The 24,577-nt window shown below is 46.8% G+C and overlaps 1 protein-coding gene across 3 annotated transcripts in view; it reads right to left on the bottom strand.

Annotated features, from left to right (window-relative positions):
* CACUL1 (CDK2 associated cullin domain 1) overlaps positions 1–19,472 on the bottom strand; it is a 41,764-nt gene extending 22,292 nt beyond the window's left edge. The window contains exons 1-3 of one of the 3 annotated variants that reach the window (XM_068255408.1): positions 19,268–19,472; positions 12,596–12,725; positions 10,140–10,242 (exon numbers count right to left, since the gene is read on the bottom strand). In XM_068255408.1, coding sequence (XP_068111509.1) covers positions 10,140–10,242; positions 12,596–12,725; positions 19,268–19,391 — 357 coding nt within the window. In that variant the 5' untranslated portion in view covers positions 19,392–19,472. Of the gene's footprint in view, positions 1–10,139; positions 10,243–12,595; positions 12,726–16,646; positions 16,712–19,267 lie in introns of those variants that run through there. The other 2 variants (XM_068255409.1, XM_068255410.1) reach the window with 2 other exon arrangements.
* Positions 19,473–24,577: the final 5,105 nt, after the last annotated feature.

Below are 24,577 nucleotides of genomic sequence, written 5' to 3'. Positions count from 1 at the left end.
GCTGCTCTCACACTGTGTTCATTGTGGTGCAACAGACGATGTCATCACATCACAAGACGATGCAATGATATCCCTATGGGGCTTTCACATTGATTGCAGTGCGTTCCGTCAGATTAAAGGCCCTTTTCCACCAGTGCTGTGGAGTGGGTACAAACATCTAGCGACTCCTCAGTTTATGAAACCACCGACTCAAATGCCGACTCCAGGTACCCAAAATGCCTGACTCCTTAGTATAATACTTACCAGGGCTGTGGATTTTGTCCAAAAATCACTCGACTCCTCAGTGTATGAACTCATTGACTTCGACTCCAGGTAGCCAAAATTGCCACGACTCCAACTCCACAGCCCTGGTTTCCACTAGCTTGAATTCACATGCATCTACTGCAAGAAGATTTGCATAACCAATACAAGTCAATGGGCCTGTGTCCACTAGCAAAAAAAAAAAAAAAAGTCTGCGCAACAGAGCCATCAGAATTCGCACACCGCAAGTATAATATGCGAATCGCATGTAATGCAATTAATAGGAAAATCACATACATTTATTCGTAAAATTAATTTAAAAGCACATAGGCGCTGACATGGTTAAAATCGCATACTTACAAAAATGCGTGCGTTTTTGCGTTAAAATTCACAAACGCGTACGAATTTGCATCCACAGGCGAATTTGTTTATGCGTTTTCTGCAACGGAATCGCACTAGTGGAAACGTAGCCTAAGGCACAGCATGCAGCGTGACTATGGTCAACCTGCGGGTTTGCATTGGCAGTGAGGCATACTTTCATTGTGCTGTACATGCCTCACTGTATGGTTGCATTACAGTAGTAGCGCACAATGTATCTTGCATTGCGATTGCACAATGCTATCTTGCATTGCGATTGCATAGCACCATAGGGAAGACAACCGGAAGTAGCCCTGGCGCGATGTGATCATCACATCGCATCCTATCACTGATGGAAATGGGCCCTAATGGACAGAGCTACTGCAATTCAATAAATTGATCAAGATCACATAATTTAACCTCATCTTCCTTTAAAAATTGTTCCTGCCCACAGTTTAAAGCAATCTCAAAATCAGAGCTCTACCTTAAAAGAGACACATATACATTTCATAGCCAATAAGTCGTTACGGAGCCCCGAGGGGTCCCCTTTATCAGGGTACAACACAGAATGGTAACTGAGTGTGTTTGAGTGTGCGGACCCCTTGGATTTGTCTGGACTTTGCTACTGGTCCTGCACCTCATGAGTGGTGTGCGATTTCTCTTCTGTTCATTACATTAAAAAGAGGGAAGCCTCAGGATCCTATTGAGGCTTTCCTCACTGATTTGAACCCCCCCCCCCCTCGTTGTTAAACACAGCCCCCCTCCACATCGGGGCCACCCAGCTCTTCCTTCTGAAGAGTGGCTGTGCACTAGCCATACGATCCCGCCTGCACTTGCGGAGTAGCACTCAGCTTGCTGCGCGGGTGTAGAAAGCAGGGAGGTCCGCACTTGTCCAGATGAAAGGAAAGCTGTATTTATTTATTTGTGACGTATCCACACAAAAAAGTCACAAAGCTGACATGTTTCGAACACTCAGTTCTTAATTATAGCTGCGCAGGTGGGCTGGGTCAGATACTGCGCGACCACGCTGGAGGAAGAGGAGCTGTGTGGTCACGATATGGGGGGCGGCGCTCAGCAAAGGGAGACATCAATAGGCTTCCCTCTTTAGGCAAGTATCTAATTTTGTACCTGAGCTTCGGCTCAGATACTCTTTTAACCACCCTGGCGTTCTATTAAGATCGCCAGGGCGGCTGCGGGAGGGTTTTTTTTTTATTTAAAAAAAACAAAAAACAAAAAACTATTCCACTATTCCATGCAGTCAACTGAAAGTTGGCTGCATGAAAGCCCACTAGAGGGCCTCCGGCGATCAGAATTAACAAGGAAGACTGCAATGAGCGGCCTTCCTTGTTTTGCTTACCTTGTCGCCATGGCGATGAGTGTCAGCCGCCTCCGATCCAGCCCTTAGCGCTGGCCAGAACTATTTGTTCCGGCTACGCTCGGCGGACCCTCTTTCGCCGCTGCGGCGGCGATCAGGTAGCACACGCGGCTGGCAAAGTGCCGGCTGCGTGTGCTGCTTTTTATTTCATGAAAATCGGCCCAGCAGGGCCTGAGCGGCACCCTCTGGCGGTGATGGACGAGCTGAGCTCGTCCATACCGCCCGGCTGGTTAATTGATTCTGAAGGCTGCAGGGTAGACGTCTCCAGCTCTGACTGGGGCTATACTACTATGTGGGGCATTTTGTAAATTTACACTGTGAATGTATTGTTGTATTGCACTTGTATATATGTATAGCACCTTCTGAGGAAGCTTTTTTTTTTTTTTTTTTTTTTTTTTTTTTTTAGGTGAAATGAGATTTCATTAAGGCACTATGTACAGCACTATGTACACATCTTAACCACTTGAGGACCTAGGGCTTTCTACCCCTTAAGGACCGGCCACTTTTTTTCCATTCAGACCACTGCAGCTTTCACGGTTTATTGCTCGCTCATACAACCTACCACCTAAATGAATTTTGGCTCCTTTTCTTGTCACTAATAAAGCTTTCTTTTGGTGCTATTTGATTGCTCCTGCGATTTTTACTTTTTATTATATTCATCAAAAAAGACATGAATTTTGGCAAAAAAATGTTTTTTAACTTTCTGTGCTGACATTTTTCAAATAAAGTAAAATTTCTGTATACATGCAGCGCGAAAAATGTGGACAAACATGTTTTTGAAAAAAAAAACCCCATTCAGCGTATATTTATTGGTTTGGATAAAAGTTATAGCGTTTACAAACTATGGTGCAAAAAGTGAATTTTCCCATTTTCAAGCATCTCTGACTTTTCTGACCCCCTGTCATGTTTCATGAGGGGCTAGAATTCCAGGATAGTATAAATACCCCCCAAATGACCCCATTTTGGAAAGAAGACATCCCAAAGTATTCACTGAGAGGCATAGTGAGTTCATAGAAGATATTTTTTGTCACAAGTAAGCGGAAAATGACACTTTGTAAGAAAAAAAAAAAAAAAAAAAAAAGTTTCCATTTCTTCTAACTTGCGACAAAAAAAAAATGAAATCTGCCACGGACTCACCATGCCCCTCTCTGAATACCTTGAAGTGTCTACTTTCCAAAATGGGGTCATTTGTGGGGTGTGTTTACTGTCCTGACATTTTGGGGGGTGCTAAATTGTAAGCACCCCTGTAAAGCCTAAAGGTGCTCATTGGACTTTGGACCCCTTAGCGCAGTTAGGCTGCAAAAAAGTGCCACACATGTGGTATTGCCGTACTCAGGAGAAGTAGTATAATGCGTTTTGGGGTGTATTTTTACACATACCCATGCTGGGTGGGAGAAATATCTCTGTAAATGACAATTTGTTAATTTTTTTTTTTTTTACACACAATTGTCCATTTACAGAGATCTTTCTCCCACTCAGCATGGGTATGTGTAAAAATACACCCCAAAACACATTATACTACTTCTGAGTACGGCGATACCACATGTGTGGCACTTTTTTGCACCCTACTGCGCTAAAGGGCCCAAAGTCCAATGAGTACCTTTAGGATTTCACAGGTCATTTTGAGAAATTTCGTTTCAAGACTACTCCTCACGGTTTAGGGCCCCTAAAATGCCAGGGCAGTATAGGAACCCCACAAATGACCCCATTTTAGAAAGAAGACACCCCAAGGTATTCCGTACGGAGTATGGTGAGTTCATAGAAGATTTTATTTTTTGTCACAAGTTAGCGGAAAATGACACTTTGTGAAAAAACACAATTAAAATCAATTTCCGCTAACTTGTGACAAAAAATAAAATCTTCTATGAACTCGCCATACTCCTAACGGAATACCTTGGGGTGTCTTCTTTCTAAAATGGGGTCATTTGTGGGGTTCCTATACTGCCCTGGCATTTTAGGGGCCCTAAACCGTGAGGAGTAGTCTTGAAACAAAATTTCTCAAAATGACCTGTGAAATCCTAAAGGTACTCATTGGACTTTGGGCCGCTTAGCGCAGTTAGGGTGCAAAAAAGTGCCACACATGTGGTATCGCCATACTCAGGAGAAGTAGTATAATGTGTTTTGGGGTGTATTTTTACACATACCCATGCTGAGTGGGAGAAAGATCTCTGTAAATGGACAATTGTGTGTAAAAAAAAAATTAACAAATTGTCATTTACAGAGGTATTTCTCCCACCCAGCATGGGTATGTGTAAAAATACACCCCAAAACACATTATACTACTTTTCCCGAGTACGGCGATGCCACATGTGTGGCACTTTTTTGCACCCTAACTGCATTAAGGGGCTCAAAGTCCAATGAGTACCTTTAGGATTTCACAGGTCATTTTTGTTTCAAGACTACTCCTCACGGTTTAGGGCCCCTAAAATGCCAGGGCAGTATAGGAACCCCACTAATGACCCCATTTTAGAAAGAAGACACCCCAAGGTATTCCGTTAGGAGTATGGTGAGTTCATAGAAGTTTTTATTTTTTTGTCACAAGTTAGCGGAAATTGATTTTAATTGTTTTTTTCACAAAGTGTCATTTTCCGCTAACTTGTGACAAAAAATAAAATCTTCTATGAACTCACCATACTTCGTACGGAATACCTTTGGGTTTCTTCTTTCTAGAATGGGGTCATTTGTGGGGTTCCTATACTGCCCTGGCATTTTAGGGGCCCTAAACCGTGAGGAGTAGTCTTGAAACCAAATGTCGCAAAATGACCTGTGAAATCCTAAAGGTACTCATTGGACTTTGGGCCTCTTAGCGCACTTAGGGTGTAAAAAAGTGCCACACATGTGGTACCGCCGTACTCAGGAGAAGTAGTATAATGCGTTTTGGGGTGTATTTTTACACATACCCATGCTAAGTGGGAGAAATATCTCTGTAAATGACAATGGTTTGATTTTTTTACACACAATTGTCCATTTACATAGAAATTTCTCCCACCCAGCATGGGTATGTGTAAAAATACACCCCAAAACACATTATACTACTTTTCCTGAGTACGGCGGTACCACATGTGTGACACTTTTTTGCAGCCTAGGTGCGCTAAGGGGCCCAACGTCCTATTCACAGGTCATTTTGAGGCATTGGTTTTCTAGACTACTCCTCGCGGTTTAGGGCCCCTAAAATGCCAGGGCAGTATAGGAACCCCACAAGTGACCCCATTTTAGAAAGAAGACACCCCAAGGTATTCCGTTAGGTGTATGGCGAGTTCATAGAAGATTTTATTTTTTGTCACAAGTTAGTGAAAAATGACACTTTGTGAAAAAAAAAACAATAAAAATTAATTTCCGCTAACTTTTGACAAAAAATAAAATCTTCTATGAACTCGTCATACACCTAACAGAATACCTTGGGGTGTCTTTTTTTCTAAAATGGGGTCACTTGTGGGGTTCCTATACCGCCCTGGCATTTTACAGGCCCAAAACCGTGAGTAGTCTGGAAACCAAATGTCTCAAAATGACTGTTCAGGGGTATAAGCATCTGCAAATTTTGATGACAGGTGGTCTATGAGGGGGCGAATTTTGTGGAACCGGTCATAAGCAGGGTGGCCTTTTAGATGACAGGTTGTATTGGGCCTGATCTGATGGATAGGAGTGCTAGGGGGGTGACAGGAGGTGATTGATGGGTGTCTCAGGGGGTGGTTAGAGGGGAAAATAGATGCAATCAATGCACTGGGGAGGTGATCGGAAGGGGGTCTGAGGGGTATCTGAGGGTTTGGCCGAGTGATCAGGAGCCCACACGGGGAAAATTGGGGCCTGATCTGATGGGTAGGTTTGCTAGGGGGTGACAGGAGGTGATTGATGGGTGTCTCAAGGTGTGATTAGAGGGGGGAATAGATGTAAGCAATGCACTGGCGAGGTGATCAGGGCTGGGGTCTGAGGGCATTCTGAGGGTGTGGGCGGTTGATTGAGTGCCCTGGGGGCAGATAGGGGTCTAATCTGATAGGTAGCAGTGATAGGGGGTGATTGATGGGTAATTAGTGGGTGTTTAGGGTAGAGAATAGATGGAAACACTGCGCTTGGGTGGTGATCTGATGTCGGATCTGCGGGCGATCTATTGGTGTGGGTGATCAGTTTGCCCGCAAGGGGCAGGTTAGGGGCTGATTAATGGGTGGCAGTGACAGCGGGTGATTGATGGGTGGCAGTGACAGGGGGTGATTGATGGGTGGCAGTGACAGGGGGTGATTGATGGGTGGCAGTGACAGGGGGTGATTGATGGGTGATTGACAGGTAATCAGTGGGTTATTACAGGGGAGAACAGATGTAAATATTGCACTGGCGAATTGATAAGGGGGGGTCTGAGGGCAATCTGAGCGTGTAGGCGGGCGATTGGGTGCCTGCAAGGGGCAGATTAGGGTCTGATCTGATGGGTAACAGTGACAGGTGGTGATAGGGGGTGATTGATGGGTAATTAGTGGGTGTTTAGAGGAGAGAATAGATGGAAACACTGCGCTTGGGTGGTGATCTGATGTCGGATCTGCGGGCGATCTATTGGTGTGGGTGGGTGATCAGTTTGCCCGCAAGGGGCAGGTTAGGGGCTGATTGTTGGGTGGCAGTGACAGGGGGTGATTGATGGGTGATAGGTGATTGGCAGGTGATTGACAGGTGATCAGTGGGTTATTACAGGGAAGGACAGATGTAATTAATGCACTGGCGAATTGATAAAGGGGGGGGGGGGCGGTCTGAGGGCAATCTGAGCGTGTGGGCGGGTGATTGGGTGCCCGCAAGGGGCAGATTAGGGTCTGATCTGATAGGTAAAAGTGACAGGTGGTGATAGGGGGTGATTGATGGGTGATTGATGGGTAATTAGTGGGTGTTTAGAGGAGAGAATAGATGTAAACAATGGATTTGGGAGGTGATCTGATGTCGGATCTGCGGGCGATCTATTGGTGTGGGGGGGTGATCAGATTGCCCGCAAGGGGCAGGTTAGGGGCTGATTGATGGGTGGCAGTGACAGGGGGTGATTGACGGGTGATTGACAGGTGATCAGGGGGGATAGATGCATACAGTACATGGGGGGGGGTGATCAGGAGGGAGCAGGGGGCAGGGGGGGGGATAAAAAAAATAGCGTTGACAGATAGTGACAGGGAGTGATTGATGGGTGATTAGGGGGGTGATTGGGTGCAAACAGGGGTCTGGGGGGTGGGCAGGGGGGGGTCTGATGGGTGCTGTGGGCGATCTGGGGCAGGGGGGGGAGAAATCAGTGTGCTTGGGTGCAGACTAGGGTGGCTGCAGCCTGCCCTGGTGGTCCCTCGGACACTGGGACCACCAGGGCAGGAGGCAGCCTGTATAATACACTTTGTAAACATTACAAAGTGTATTATACACTTTGTATGCGGCGATCGAGGGGTTAACATCCCGCCGGCGCTTCCGTATAGCCGGCGGGATGTTGCGGCGGGCGAGCGGTGACAGGCGCCGGCGGAGGATCGCGTCACGGATGACGCGATCGCTCCACCCATGCCCTTAGAAGGACCGCCGCCTCTGTGGGTGAGCCGGTCCTTCAGGGCTCCACTTCCCGGCCGCCCCTGTGCGTTAGGCGGTCGGGAAGTGGTTAAGTCATTATTTGTATTCCAATGCCTCTCTTTTGAGGTGGTGTGGGTACCTACACAATTTGAGGTGTCAGCAGTTAGATATATGACTTCATCGTATGTCTGTATACCTCGGTCCCACCCACTGTAATCAGTGTCTACCTTGTAGCCCGTGCATGAGATAGCTACACCCCACCCAGAGTATTGGGTGGAGGGGGATCAGCCAGGACCCTCATAGCTCGGGGCTGCAGTCCTCATTTTGAGGGTTTTCATTGGGGACCGACCAATATCTGTGGCGGCCCACTTTTAATATTAACACTTATAATAAAGTTTGACAAAACTTGTTTCTATGTACCTATAGGGCATGTCAGTTAGACATTTGTGTTTGTAGAATTGTTTCCCTGGGTAGTGTTTGCTAGACGTCTCCATAGACTGACAGCAGGGAAAAACGTTCTAGTAATGTGCACCATTTATTAGACTAGCCTCAAAATTCAATCATTTTCCTTCAGGTTTCTCTCCCCCCCCCCAATTTAAAAGGGATATGGAGGCTGCTATATTGATTTTTTCCTGGCCTGGCAGCCCTGCTGATCTTTCATTCATCAGTACTGTCCGAATCACAAACCTGAAACAAGCATGCGGTAGTCATTTGATCTGCATGCTTGTTCAGGGTCTAGGACTTAACCATTTCAGCCGCCCAGATGTGATCTTCACGTCCAGGCGGCTGCTCTGCTGCGGTGCCACGGGCGCACCCCTGTGCCGTTCCCTGCTAGCCCTGTGATCAGTGAACAGGTACATGGTTCCCGATCACCGATCAAAGTCCCCAGCAGAAAAAACGATGGTCTCTTATCAGAGTTCTCCGCCCTCCTTATGCTTCTGATAAGCGAGCGAAAAAATGCGCTTTATTTCCAAATACAAATATTGGCGCCATACAGTGTAATAGGGACAAAATTTGAATGGTGTCATAACCGAGACAAAAACGGGTAAATAAAATACATAGGTTTTAATTATGGTAGCATGGATTATTTTAAAGCTATAATGGCCGAAAACTGAGAAATAATGATTTTTTTCCCATTTTTTTTCTTAATATTCCTGTTAAAATGCATTTATAAAAAAATAATTCTTAGCAAAATGTACCACCCAAAGAAAGCCTAATTAGTGGCGGAAAAAACAAGATATAGATCAAATGAATGTGAGATGAAAATTGCTCTGATGCATAAGGTGAAAAATCCCAGCGGGCTGGAATGGTTAAAGTATTAGAGGCAGAAGATCAGCAGGACAGCCAGGCAATCTGCATTGTTTAAAACAAAATAAATAAGGCAAACTCCATATCCCTTCCACTTAAGTTGTCCTTTAAAGCCAATCTAAACATAAATTAAAAGGACAACTGAAACATGAAGTATATGGAGGCTGCTATATTCATTTCCATTTAAAGAGACTCTGAAGTCTCTAAAAAAACGTCTTTGTATTTCACAAATATGTTTAGCTCTAACTAAACCTCCGCATTCACGCTGCTGTAAACTATCTAAATCCCCCCTAACTCGCCCTCCCTCTCCCTGCAAAATCCACAACTTTCTTGGTCGTGGATTTTGCTGCCCTAAGCGCTTCCGTATGAGGCAGAGCTATGAGCTGCAGCCCTGCCTCACACGCGTCTGTCAGCGGCGGATCTCCGCCTCTCCCCCGCCCCTCTCAGTGAAGGAAGACAGAGGGGCGGGGAGAGGCGGCGATCCGGGCTGACAGACGCCCTGAGAGGCAGAGCTGCGGCTCATAGCTCTGCCTCTCACAGAAGCGCTGCCCGGATTGCCCCCCGGGGAGTTGGGGGGGGGGGGGGATTTAGATGGTTTACAGCGGCGGGAATGCGGCTGTTTAGGTAGGGCTAAGATATTAAACACATTTGTGAAATAAAAATACTTTTTTAGAGAGACTTCAGAGTCTCTTTAAGCAATTCCATTTGCCTGGCAGCCATAATACTTTGAGCCATAGACCCTGAACAAGCATATGCAGATACAGCTCCACGGAAGATGCTGGCGCTAAATCAATAATAATAATAATAATAATAATAATAATAATAATAATAATAATATGCAGATCAGGTGTTTCTGATATTGTCAGATCTGACAAGATTAGCTGCATGCTTAATTCTGGTGTTATTCAGACACCACTGCAGCCAAATAGATCAGCAGGGGCTGCCAGGCAACTGGAATAGTTTACAAGGAAATAAATATGGCAGCCTCCATATTTTTCTCACTTTGTGATTTAAAAAAAAACAAAAAAAAAAAACAGCACTAGTGTATTCCTGCCACCTTTTTAGCTCACATAGATTAGCGTGCACCACAAAGTTACTTTAAGCAAGTGCAGGGAATGTAGTCTTAAATCAGCAGATAGACAAGCAGAGAAAGTCACCTGTCAGCTTGTCAAATATGCCTTTGGGGGCTCTCGGAAGGCTTTGGGAGCATTCTCGTCTCTGAGTGCTCCTGAAGACAGGACGGCTCTGTGCTGTGAATGCGGGAGCACACATTCGTGCACGCGCAGTATGGAGCCATTCGTTCTCAGGAGCAATCGGGGACCAGCCATTTCCCTGTTTGGGGAGTTACCTGCAGCTCCTGGGACACGTGGTGCAAATGTTGGGTGATCTTACAGAGGAGGTCGCTGTACATCTGCTCAGAGTGCTGCTGACACACACACTTGTACACGCAGCTGGAGAGAGAAACAATATACAATAACACATATTGCCTAGAGACGTACAGATAGAACACAGACAAACAAGACAATATTATAAAGGCACACAGTACCGATCATGCATAAAGGCTACACAGATATTTATAGGTAATTTCTGTGCTGACACATATACTGTACAACCTTAATATACATAATACAGATTAACTTCCTTAGCGGTAATCACTAGCTCAGCTCGGTGTGGAAAAAACATGCCAGGAGCGGTAACCCCGAGCTGAACTCGTAGTAGCCGCCGCCAGGTTACTGCAGAGTATAGCGTGCCGTGGGAGTTTTAACTCACCTCCCAGGGGATCCCAACATCGGCTGCCATTCTTTTTCCTCTCCTCCAAGACTCTGCTTCCCCCCTGGTGAGATCGCTGTCTGTCTTCATGACGACAGCCGGCAATCTCACTATAGGGTTACAGCTCCACCCGGAGAAGTGAGGAAAAACTGCAGCGCTGGATCCCAGGGAGGCGAGTCTGTGCTGAGCTGCTGCAGATCTCCCTGGCAGCATGATTTTTTTCCAGGTTTTAGGGTCTGAAAGGGTGCAAAAAAAAAATTTGTACCGCTTTTTAGACCCTAAATCCGGAAAGAATCATAACGCCAAGAGGGTTAACAGAACCTGCAGGTATAATATGGTGAAATATGAAAATATGAGGCTGATGTCATAAACTCCAGTAAAGTTGCCATGGGAGGTCCACGCATGAAGAAGACCCAGCCTAGATAGATTTTAACGGACAACTGAAGTGAGAGAAATATGGAGGCTGCCATATTTATTTCTTTTTAAAGAAAAGTAAGCTGAAGTCTAGCAAAATACAGGTTTTTCTTTTAAAAACTTCTAACACCAATGCCCTAACAAACGCCAGATCCGCGCGGCTGAACACTAAATAAATCACCCCAAACTCCAGGGGCAAAAATCCACGACTTTCCTGGTCGTGGATTTTGCTGCCTGGGGAGGCAGAGCTTTGGGCTGTAGCTTTGACTCCATGCATGTCAATCTGCGCCGATCGCCGCCTCTCCCCGCCCCTCTCAGTGAAAGAAGACTAAGAGGGGTGGGGAGAGGCGGAGATCCGCGCAGATGGACGTGAGTAGCGGCAGAGCTACAGCCCAAAGCTCTGCCTCTATGCGGAAGCGCTCCCCACAATGTGCCTCGTGGAGTTTAGGGTGATTTATTGATTGTTCAGCCGCAGGGATGCGGCGTTTCAGTTACGGAATTGATGTTAAAGAGGTTTTTAAAAGAAAAATTTGTATTTTGAGAGACTTCAGTCCCTCTTTAAACAATACCAGTTGCCTGGCTATCTTGCTTATCCTCTGCTTCTAATACTTTAAGCCATAGACCCTGAACAAGCATATGTAGATCAGGTGTTTGACATTAAATTCAGATCTGACAAGATTAGCTGCATGCTTATTTCTGGTGTGATTCAGACACTTCTGCAGCCAAATAGCTCAGCAGGGCTGCCAGGCAACTGGTATGGTTTAAAAAGAAATAAATATGGCAGCCTCCATATACCTCTCACTTCAGTCGTCCTTTATGTATAAATACAGCAGCTATGCAATAAAATGCAATGAAAGCTTTCAGAGCAAATAAACTGTACTTTGGGAACTTGTAATTTGTAAACAGACAAGATTACTTGCGCACAAGATTAAATATGATAACTGTATGGGTAATAAAAAGTAGGAAAACACATTTTTATTTAATGTTATGTCAGAGTTTTATCCCACTTTAAAGGGATACTGTAGGGGGATCGGGGGAAAATGAGCTGAACTTACCCGGGGCTTCTAATGGTCCTCCGCAGACATCCTGTGTTGGCGCAGCCACTCACCGATGCTCCGGCCCCGCCTCCGGTCCACGTCTGGAATTTCAGACTTTAAAGTCTGAAAACCACTGCGCCTGTGTTGCCGTGTCCTCGATCCCGCTGATGTCATCAAGAGCGCACAGAGCAGGCCCAGTATGGTCTGTGTCTGCACAGTACACTCCTGGTGACATCAGTGGGAGCGAGGACACGGCAACGCAGGCGCAGTGGTGTTCAGACTTTAAAGTCAGAAATTCCAGAAGTGAACCGGAGGCGGAGCATTGGGGAGTGGCTGCGCCAACACAGGATGTCTGCGAGGGGACCAATAGAAGCCCCGGGTAAGCTCAGCTCATTTTCCTCCGACCCCCCTACAGTATCCCTTTAAAGTCTAATAATAGACTTGAATGGAATGGACTTTATTTCATAGACTTTAATAATTAATGGAATAATGGAACTCCAGAATTTCATGTTAAATGTGTCCATGCCTAACGCAATTACAGAAAACGATATACAGAGAAGGTAAGACGTGAACACATAGTGACCTGTAGATCTGCTCATACGATATCGGGATATAATCCCCCGCCGTCTGACTCAGCAGCTGCTCAATGGCGCTCTCCAGCTTGGGCCAGTACAGGCGCTTGTAGTCCTCCACGGTAATGACATTCATCACTGCTGGAGAAAAGGGGAGGATGCGTTATCACTGACACCCGACTCACCATTCCACACCCCACTTCACTGAACCCATTCTCCTAACACCGAGTGCTAGAATTCCAAACATCCCCCTCCCCCCAATCACTGACACCCCAACTTCACCACTCCACACCTTACTTCACTGAACCCATTCTCCCAACATCCAAGACCTGTAATTCTAAACCTCCCCCCCCCCCCCCCCCAATCACTGACACCCCAAATTCACCACTCCACTGAACCCATTCTCCCAACATCCAAGACCTGTAATTCTAAACATTCCCCCCCCCCCCCCCCCCAATCACTGACACCCCAAATTCACCACTCCACACCTTACTTCACTGAACCCATTCTCCCAACATCCAAGACCTGTAATTCTAAACCTTCCCCCCCCCCAATCACTGACACCCCAACTTCACCACTCCACACCTTACTTCACTGAACCCATTCTCCCAACATCCAAGACCTGTAATTCTAAACCTCCCCCCCAATCACTGACACCCCAAATTCACCACTCCACTGAACCCATTCTTCCAACACCGTGTCCAATATTTCCAAACTGACACCCTCCCTTGAATCAGTGACACACAAACTTCACCACTCCACACCCTACTTCACTGAACCCATTCTTCCAACAGAGTCCTGCAATTCCAACCCCCCCTCAATCACTGCTTCACATGTTTCTGCAAGTGTCCAACTTCTCATGTTCAACTCCCACCAGTTATCTTTTTTTAGATCCTCACTCATTAGCTCCGATACTCCCAAGGAGGTTTAGTGACAGCCCTAAAGTTTGAAACTTTTGAAAATGTATTAACACGGTATTATACTTGATCTTTAGGGAGCTTCAAACTAACTTGTACATCTAAAGTTAAAGGCACTGGTACATGGAGGCTGTCATATTTATTTCCTTTTAAACAATACCAGTTGCCTGGCAGTCCTCATCTCTTTGGCTGCAGTAGTGGCTAAATTCCTGAAACAAGCATGCGGCTAATCCCGTCAGACTTCAATCACAGCACCTGATATGCTGCATGCTTGTTCAGGGTCTATGGCTAAAAGCATTACAGGCAAATGATCAGCAGCCAGGCAAGTTACAGTGTTTAAAAAGAGTAGGTATGGCAGCCTCCATAGTCCGCTCATCTCAGGTGTGCTTTAAAGAGACACTGAAGCGAAAAAAAAAAATATTATATAGTGAATTGGTTGTGTACTATGAATAATTACTAGAAGATTAGCAGCAAAGAAAATATTCTCATACTTTTATTTTCAGGTATATAGTGTTTTTTCTAACATTGCATCATTCGATAATATGTGCAGATTACACAACACTCAGCATTCAAAATGATTTTTTCAGAGCAGTCTGTGAACTAATGACCTCTCCTCTAGCAGAGGAAAAGTAAATAGTTCAATTACAGTTGAGATAATAAAAGTCAGATAACAGCCCTCTCCACCACTAACTTAGTCGGAGAGCTTAATGGCTTTTTTGCATAGAGATAACAACTGGAGTTTCTCAACTCTTCCTGTACTGGAAACAATTAGACTGATGTATCTGATCTTAATGTTTTATTTCTTAGCTGTACTACACATACAAATCATAATATCATTTTTTTTTTCGCTTTAGTGTCTCTTTAAAGCCCCGCCCCAGGAATATAAACATTTTTAGTTTGACTATTGTGGAAACTGCAGAGCCTTTCTCTCATCTTGTCCTCAAGCATTCCAGGTATCTTTGTGGCTTTGAAGCGGACCTGAACTCAGAACTGACAAAGTATAATAACCTTTAATGAAAAACATTTCGCTGTTACAGCTAACAGAACTCCTGCAATTAAACAGCAGTGCCTACTTCCTGCTTTCATGGAAGCAAACATAGGGTTAACATCCTGCATTAAAGGACTTCCGAAGCCAGACAGCCAAAAATAGATAAGTACCTGTACGCCATCCATTTCACTCCGCTGCCATTATACTCCTTGTACTGGTCCCAAGTCGGGTCCTGACCCCACCGTATGGGTCATCTTATCACTCCGCTTCTAAGATGGTGGCCGAGATGAGCTGCGGCTGCGCAGTACGCATGGACGCGAGTGCAGCTCTCAGCCATCCTCCAGGAGGAGGCGGGGAGTGAGTACGCGGCTGGAGGAGGGCTGAGTGCTGTACAGCCGCACTCACGTCCATGTGTACTGCGCAGCCACGGCTCCGCAGCCATCTTAGGAGGGGAGTGATAAGATGACCCGTACGGTGGTGTCGGGACCCGACCTGGGGCCAGTACAAGGATTAGAATGGCGGTGGAACGAAACAGACGCCGAGGATGGCTATTGCAGAGGAGATTCCTGAGCTGACACAGCTCAAGAGATCAAATTACAGTGGTAAATAGTCACAGATGAAACAGGCTAAACTCTCTAAATGCATACAGGGTGCATCTCTCTACGGTTTCCTTCTTTCCTGTGCAAAAGTTCAGTTCCACTTTAAAGTGAACCTGAACTCTTGCACAGGACAGAAGGTAAAAACAGAGAAATGCACCCTGTATGTATTTAGAAAGTTTAGCCTGTTTAATTCCCCCTCATTTCTGTCTAATAATTATATCTCTCCCTTGTGTGTCACATGACTGCCACGGCAGAGATGGCAGATAAGCCCATGTGAAAGCACAGGATGTTAACAATATGTCTGCTTCCATGAATCAGGAAGTAGAAACTGTGCAGATTTTAGGACTTGTATCAGCTGTAACAAAGAAATGTTTCTTGTAGGTTATTATGCTGTTGTGTATCTTTATAGAGCAGAGAGGACATTCTGAGTTCAGGCCGGCTTTAATATGAAAGCTGGAAGTACCAGGAACTGATTTTTTAAAAAAAACAGCAACACCATTGCTTTCGTAAGGTCAACATCCCGTGCTAGCTCTCTGCCATGGCAGTCAGCTGAGGGATCAAATTACAACTTGCAGTTATGCTGGGAATACACGTTTCGTTTTTGCCTTCGTTTAAACCTTCGTTTCGATTGTGCCTTTTGTCCTTTTCGATCCCGAAATAATCGACCGTACGGTTAATATCACCACCCACAGTTTCGGGTTTTTTTTCGATTCTGATGGTTTCGTTTTTCCAATGATCGAAGGCTGCAAAGAAACGAAACGTAGTACAGGGACGGACGGCATAAACGAATATATAATCGATCTGAACAGCCATCAAGCCTACCAATGGCTCGATAAGATGGATAAAGAGAGATAATATCAAACATGTTCGATCACTAGTCGTTCGTTTTTGGGGTCTATTAATCAAAACTATAATGAGATTACGACTATTTTCACATACGTTTTCAACACTCGATTTGTTTACCGAACGAATCGAAGGCTAAAACGAAGGCAAAAACGAAACGTGTATTCCCAGCATTAGACAAGCTAAACTCTCTAAATACATAAAGGGTGCATTTCTCTGCTTTCCTTCTGTCCTGTGCAAGAGTTCAGGTCCACTTTAAAAAAAAATAAAGTGAAATAAAGGTACCCAGTAACTAACCTAGGGCATCTTCCAGCCCCCTCGCAGTTGTTCCGTTCAGCAGCTGCACTCTTCCAGAAGCTGCATGTGTGGCCCCAGGCCTCCTGATGGCAGCATTCTGCACTTGTGCAGTTCAGAAAAATTGCAACTAAGCATACGCCGAATGCTTCTAGCTACAGGAGCAGCAGCCCGCAAGTGGATCAGTCGGCCAGCTTTTAGCAGAGAGTGGCTGCTGAACATAGAGTGACTTCGAGGGACTAAAAGAAAACAACAGGGCTGCAAGAAGCCCCAGGTAAATTAAACTCGACACTTTTAATTCACTTTAGGTACTCTTTAAAGCAGGGCCGTGAAGTCGGAACAAAAATCACCCAGTTTATGAAACCACTGACGCCGACTCCAGGTACCCAAAATGGCTCTGACTCCTTAGTCTAATACTTACTATGGCTTTGTAGTTGGTACAAAAATCATCCGACTCCTCAGTTTTATGAAACCACCGACACCAACTCCAGGTACCCAAAATTGCTCCAACTCCACAGCCCTGCTTTGAAGGGATACTATTGTGAATTGCATCACATTTTTAAAGAATTGCACAGCACATTTAAATGTTAGCGTACTTAAGACAAAAAAATAAATTAAAATTAAACCAATAAACATAGGACTATGAACATTTAATCATTACATTATGACGGTCAGGAATTCCAGTATATTTGTGGAGAAGTAAATTATTCCACAAGGGAAAATAAAAGTGGCTGTTTATTTAATGAAAGGTATTTCACCCTCTGAGGCTGTGAAAGTAATGTTGGATCATTCACCACGTCTGGCTCACCCTCGCTGGCACTGCATGCCGGGCTCGGAGACCTCATATCAGCGGTGACCCGCAGTGCAGTGGAGAAGAGAGCAGTGGCCTAGCAACGGTGCATATACGCAATTATTAGGCCACCTCTCTCCTTTCTACTGCGGGTTGCCGCGGATATGAGGTCTCCGAACCAGTCATGCAGCGCATGTAAGGCGGATCCCAGTATGGTGGAGGAAGAGGGCAGCTGAGCAGCGGCCAGTCGAGGGCATACCTGACTACCTATACTGCTGCACATATGCTTGGCTACCTGTACTGGCGCACACAAGCCTGGCTACCTATACTTGAAATGGCTACCTATACTGGAGCACAAATGCCTGGCTGCCTGTACAGGCGCACGTATGCCTGGCTGCCTGTTCCGCCGCACGTATGCCTGGCTGCCTGTTCCGCCGCACGTATGCCTGGCTGCCTGTTCCGCCGCACGTATGCCTGGCTGCCTGTTCCGCCGCACGTATGCCTGGCTGCCTGTTCCGCCGCACGTATGCCTGGCTGCCTGTTCCGCCGCACGTATGCCTGGCTGCCTGTTCCGCCGCACGTATGCCTGGCTGCCTGTTCCGCCGCACGTATGCCTGGCTGCCTGTTCCGCCGCACGTATGCCTGGCTGCCTGTTCCGCCGCACGTATGCCTGGCTGCTTGTTCCGCCGCACGTATGCCTGGCTGCCTGTTCCGCCGCACGTATGCCTGGCTGCCTATTCCGCCGCACGTATGCCTGGCTGCCTGTGCCGGAGCACGTATGCCTGGCTACCTATACCGGAGCACGTATGCCTGGCTACCTATACCGGAGCACGTATGCCTGGCTACCTATACCGGAGCACGTATGCCTGGCTACCTATACCGGAGCACGTATGCCTGGCTACCTATACCGGAGCACGTATGCCTGGCTACCTATACCGGAGCACGTATGCCTGGCTACCTATACAACCATATGGACTGTATACCCCAACCCCATATACCCTTCCCTTTATCCCACAACCACCCCTCCCATGCTAATGCTTTGCTTTGGCAGTGTTAAATGTATTTGGTCCTGCCAATAAACCTTTTTTTAATTTGGGTTAGTATGGGGGTACAGGGGGCACGCCATTCAGAGAGCTTGTTAGTGCAGGAACATGCAGGGTGCAGAGGAGGGTGTATGGTGGAGAGGTTAGTGTGGGGGCACCCCACTCATAGGGTATGTAGGAGCAGGGGTGTATATGAGGCAGGGTGCAGAGGAGGTGTGTATGGTGGAGAGGTTAGTGTGGGGGCACCCCACTCATAGGGTATGTTGGAGCAGGGGTGTATATGAGGCAGGGTGCAGAGGAGGTGTGTATGGTGGAGAGGTTAGTGTGGGGGCACCCCACTCATAGGGTATGTTGGAGCAGGGGTGTATATGAGGCAGGGTGCAGAGGAGGTGTGTATGGAGAGAGGTTAGTGTGGAGGCACCCCACTCATAGGGTATGTTGGAGCAGGGATGTACATGAGGAGGGTGTATAGTGGAGAGGTTAGTGTGGGGGCACCCCACTCATAGGGTATGTTGGAGCAGGGGTGTATATGAGGCAGGGTGCAGAGGAGGGTGTATGGTGGAGATGTTAGTGTGGGGACACCCCACTCATAGGGTATGTTGGAGCAGGGGTGTATATGAGGCAGGGTGCAGAGGGTGTATGGTGGAGAGGTTAGTGTGGGGACACCCCACTCATAGGGTATGTTGGAGCAGGGGTGTATATGAGGCAGGGTGCAGAGGAGGGTGTATGGTGGAGAGGTTAGTGTGGGGACACCCCACTCATAGGGTATGTTGGAGCAGGGGTGTATATGAGGCAGGGTGCAGAGGAGGGTGTATAGTGGAGAGGTAAGTGTGGGGGCACCCCACTCATAGGGTATGTTGGAGCAGGTATGTACATGAGGCAGGGTGCAGAGGAGGGTGTATGGTGGAGAGGTTAGTGTGGGGGCACCCCACTCATAGGGTATGTTGGAGCAGGGATGTATATGAGGAGGGCAGGGTGCAGAGGAGGTATGTATGGTGGAGAAGTTAGTGTGGGGACACCCCACTCATAGGGTATGTTGGAGCAGGGGTGTATATGAGGCAGGGTGCAGAGGAGGTATGAATGGTGGAGAGGTTACTAAGCGGTACAGGGACTCCCTTCTTGCAGGAATTGATCCAGGGATACACATGAGAGGGGAGGGTCTAGAAGAGGGTGTGTAATGGGTGGGGGTACAGGTGACACCCTACTCACAGAACTTGTTGGTCCCGGGATTGATGGAAAGCGGTTTTCGCAGGTAGTCGGGATTGGTCGGTGATCGGGGTCGGATCGGCCAGTGATTGTGGTTGGGATCTTCCTCCATCGTCTCCTCTTCCATTTACCGGCTGGAGAGACACCATTACCCGCCACTTCCGGTCACCTGACCGACCTCCACGCCCTCCTGTCTGTCAGGCACTTCCGGCAGCATGTCGCAAGGCATTTCGGGCCGCGTCCGTGCCATGGAACGCAGAGGGGGAGGAGCTTTCTCCTCAGTCCTCCTCAGAGTCCTCACCAGTGGACGTATACTGGAGGGGGCGGGTCTTCCCGGTGTAATGTCTGATAATTGCGCTGCCCGGAAGCTCCCTTCCACACTGAGTAGCACGCATGCTCAGTGTGAACTTAATGATGCTGCTGGAGATAAAATACGAAATATCTCTGCTCCCACACCCCTTACACTCCCCAAATTTTCAGGGTAGAGAGGGGACCCTCCCAACGACCTCTATGCCAAATTGCAGCCCCCGTGACCCACTGGTTCCCGAGATAGGTGACTCTAATCTATCTCCTGAACCAGCAGGACTCGGGGGCTGCAATTTGGCATAGAGGTCGTTGGGGGGGTCCCCTCCCTACCCTGAAAATTTGGGGAGTGTAAGAGGTGTGGGAGCGGAGATATTTCGTATTTTATCTCCAGCAGCATCATTCTATAGGAAATGTGGCCGCATAGTCTCCTACTGCGCATGCTAGGCAGCGCAAATCCACAGGCAGCGTAATCAGACACAACACCGGCGCTTTACCAGAAGTGGTGGAGGACTCAGGTGTACTGTCAGAATGGGTACACCGTAGAGATGGGAAGTTCGGATCTTTTCAATGATCCGGATGATTCGAATCGGATCATTGAAGAGATCCGGATCTTTGATCCGAATCTCGGATCATTTTACTACCGGAAGCATTCGGGGGTGAAATGAACAGCAGGACAGGTCTGTGGACAGGAGAAGGGGAGGGGGGTGGACACACAGAGAAGGGGAGAAGATGGACAGAGGGCAGGGAGTGGACAGAGATGGGAGGAGGGACGAGCAGAAATGTTTGCACGTAATACCCACATGCTGAAGTCATATGCTTTACATATATTTCACCTATATGTTCATCTACACTTTGAAAGAAAAGGTCGCACAGTGAAAGAAAGCATTCCCAGAAGTGAAGTGCAGCTGTTTAGTGCCGAGTGCAGGAGGATTATATTGCCTTTCAATCACACTGTCTGCAAAGTTACTGAGCTGTGCTGAGCCAAAAGCTTCCAATGTGTTCACTGTGCAGCACTACGGAACAGCCAGCCTATAATGAGCAGCACATTGCAGCCAGTATGTGTGCTCTACACATATCTGGCAGTGGCACCCATGTCCCCTCTCTCTCATCTACCTGTCTCCCTGCAAGGCTGGCTCCCCTCCAACTCAGCGATCCCTGCTTCCAGGACCCCGCTGCCCGCTGAGAGGGGGCGTGTCGCTCCTGGCCCCGCCCCTTTTGCGATCCGAATCGTTCATTTTGATGATTCGGATGATCGACTCATAAAATAGATTCGGATCAAAGATCCGAATCGTTCATGATCCGGACAACACTAGTACACCGGCGAGAGGGGCGTGTCTACTGAGTACATAGGGCACTGCTCTCTGCGTCACTACGTCCAATCGCTGCGACTTTCGGGGATGCTCCATACGAGCCTGCGCTGGTGGTTACAGGGAGGCTGATGCTTCTTCTGGGAGCAGTACCGCTAAGGGCAGAATTGTTATCAAATCAAAAATATCTTTATTGGTATGACCAAGAGTCATACAGGCATTGCCAATGCCCATGAAAAGGGGGGGGGGGGGAGGGAGAGACATGCATACATTTCCAGGGACCCTGATGCTACATAGGGAGGCGGGCTGCATTCTATACATTCTGGGGATGGTGTGCCGGTGGAGTATCTCGAATACATCTACCACTGTCTCTCTTTCGGAGGGACAGTCCCTCTTTGGTAGCCTTGTCCCTCTTTCCTCATTTGTCCCTCTTTCAGGACTTTGTCCCTCTTTCTATGTAAATTTATATATTTCTCTACTAAAATGTGTTTGACTCTAAACTTTATTCCCATCCTTTCAATTGATATATTACTAATTTAAACATGTTAATATGAAGGAAAATGAACCAGGATAGAGAGGACCAGTGTTGTTTCAATTATAAAACAACATATTTTTCTTATGAAATCTTTATGGTATGTGTGACTAGGGGTGTGTCAGGGGCGTGATTAGAGGTGTGGCAGGGGTGTTGCTTAAGTGTCTCATCTCAAAAAGTTGGGAGGTATGTGGACAGTGCTGTGTACACTTTCAGGGACACTATATTAGGAAGGGGTAGTACTGTATTGTGTATATGTTACGGCCAGAACCCGAAGTCTGGCCACTTTGAGTTCTGGCCGGTCAAAACTAGACGTGGCCATCACACTGCGGCCAATAGTCTTTAAGTTTTGAGGACTCCACCCCAGCTTCACTCACTCCCCCTCCCCTCCTCCCCCTCCTCCCCCCCACCCCAACTTTACTCACTCCCCCTCCTCCACCCCAACTTACTCACTCCCCCTCCTCCACCCCTCCCCCTCTTCCACCCCAGCTACACTTACTCCCGAACGTCACTCACTCTCCCGTTTCATCTTTTACCACCATAGTTTACTTTAAATAAATTTTCCCCACACAATAGTCATCATGTTGGACAATGCAGTACAGTGTACATCCTGCAGCATGTATGCATGCCTTGATCAGCGGATTGAGGGTGTTTACTGTTGCCCTGGATGTGTGCGTGTTGCTCGGTTAGAGGCGGAAGTCGCAGAGCTAAATAAGCATCTCGCAACACTGAGACGCATACACAACATGGAGATGAGCTTGGATCTCACGATCCAGACACTTGATGGAACCCTTGAAGATGAGGTGGGTGGAGTAAAGCCGGAGCAAGAAGCAGAGGTAGCCGCTAGTTGGGTCACAGTTAGAAGGGGTAGGGGAAAAAGTGGCAGGGAGGCTAGTCCCGAGTTGTCCCTCACTAATAAGTATGCTTGTTTGCGTAATATTGGTGAGGACGACTCTGGAGTAGCAATGCTGCAGCAGGATGTGCTCCTTAGCAACCAAGGGGCAGACTGCTGTAACGAGAAAGGGAATAGGAGTGCAGCTAAGGCTAGACAGGTACTGGTGGTAGGGGATTCAATTATTAGGCGCACAGACAGGGTAATCTGTCGAAGAAACCGTGAATGCCGTACAGTCTGTTGCCTCCCGGGTGCTCGGGTTCGGCATATAGCGGAAAGAATTGACAGATTATTGGGTGGGGCTGGGGAAGACCCGGCTGTCATGGTACACATTGGCACCAATGACAAAGTTAGTGGGAGATGGAAGGTCCTCAAAAATGATTTTCAGGTACTTGGAGATAAACTTAAAGCAAGGACCTCCAAGGTGGTGTTCTCTGAAATACTGCCAGTGCCACGTGCTACATCTGAGAGACAGAGGGAGCTTAGGGAGTTAAATAAGTGGCTGAGAAATTGGTGTAGGAAGGAAGGGTTTGGGTTCCTGGAGAACTGGGCAGACTTTGCAGTCGGCTACAGGTTCTACAGCAGGGACGGGCTGCACCTTAATGGGGAGGGTGCAGCTGCATTGGGGGAGAAGATGGCTAAACGGTTGGAGGAGATTTTAAACTAGGATCTGGGGGGAGGCGGGAGGATAAAGTCTCAACATATAGACAAGATAAGGTAAAAAGACAGTGGGAGCCTAACATTATGGGGGGTGGAGAGGGGGGTGGGGACAGTGTAAAGATTAAGGAGGTTGGTAAAACTTCAAGTAGCCCATTTCAGGTAAACAAAATTGGTAAATGTGGTGGTAAAAATATAAAGTGCATGATAACCAATGCTCGGAGCCTTGCAAATAAAATAGATGAACTAGAGTTCATTCTGAATGACAAAGGCTATGACATTGTGGGAATAACCGAGACATGGATGGATGAAAGTCATGACTGGATAGCCAATTTAAAAGGATACAATGTGTTCAGGAGGGATAGAACAGGGAAAAAAGGTGGAGGGGTTTGTCTCTTTGTTAAGAATTCTTTTACAGCTGTCCTCAACGATGAGATGGAGGAAGATTGCGAAGATGTGGAGTCCGTTTGGGTAAATATTCATGGTGGAAATAAAAGTTGCCAATTGCTTATTGGGGTATGCTACAGACCACCTCATATTAATGAAGCTGCAGAACTGCAATTACTACAGCAAATTGAAAAAGCGGCAAGTAAAAATGAGGTCATAGTTATGGGCGACTTCAACTTTCCAGACATTGACTGGGGTATTGAGGCTACCCATTCTGGTAAAAGCAGCAGATTTCTGGCAGCACTACAGGACAATTACTTGACTCAAATGGTAACGGAACCAACTAGGGGGAATGCGTTACTGGATCTGATCATTTCGAATAGACCAGATAATGTATCAAATGTGCAGGTTCAAGAACATTTGGGAAATAGTGATCACAACATGATAACGTTTGATCTGGTGACTGATAGGCCACGGGGCAGCGGGACCACTAAAACTATGAATTTTAGAAAAGCAAAGTTCAATCAAATTAGGCAGGCACTAAGTTTGGTGAACTGGGATAATGTACTACAAGGGGAGGACACTGAAGGGAAATGGCAAGCTTTTAAACGTATTCTCAATCAATATTGTAGTATGTATATCCCATATGGAAACAAAATGTCTAGGAATAAAAAAAGGCCTCTATGGATGAATAGAAAGGTTAGAGATAAAATGAAGAGGAAAAAGAATGCCTATAAGGTCCTAAAACAGGAGGGGTCCGAGGCTGCACTCAGCAATTACAAGGAGTGCAATAAAAATTGTAAAAAAGAAATTAGGCTAGCAAAGATCGAAGCTGAAAATCAAATCGCTAGGGATATCAAATCTAACCCAAAAAAGTTTTACAAGTACATCAACTCTAAAAAAAGAAAGGTTGACTGTATAGGACTCCTAAAGGATGAAGGTGGAAACTCAATGGTGGATGACCAAGGTAAGGCAGAGTTATTAAATGCTTTCTTTGCTTCTGTCTTTACAAAGGAAACAGCACTGTTGCAAATTACAGAGGCGGAAGAGTCTCAATCTTCTAACTGTAATATTAAATACTTAACGCAGGAAGAAGTAAAGGCAAGACTAAATAAATTAAAAATAGACAAGGCACCTGGCCCGGATGGCATGCATCCTCGGGTCCTAAGGGAATTAAGTTCAGTTATAGATAAACCCCTTTATCTTATCTTTTGTGACTCTCTTGCAACTGG

This window comes from Hyperolius riggenbachi, chromosome 10 (genome assembly GCF_040937935.1).
Source record: "Hyperolius riggenbachi isolate aHypRig1 chromosome 10, aHypRig1.pri, whole genome shotgun sequence".
Classification (NCBI taxonomy): domain Eukaryota; kingdom Metazoa; phylum Chordata; class Amphibia; order Anura; family Hyperoliidae; genus Hyperolius; species Hyperolius riggenbachi.
The sequence above is the reverse complement of the archived record's forward strand: the minus strand, read 5'-3'. Positions and strand labels throughout refer to the sequence as shown.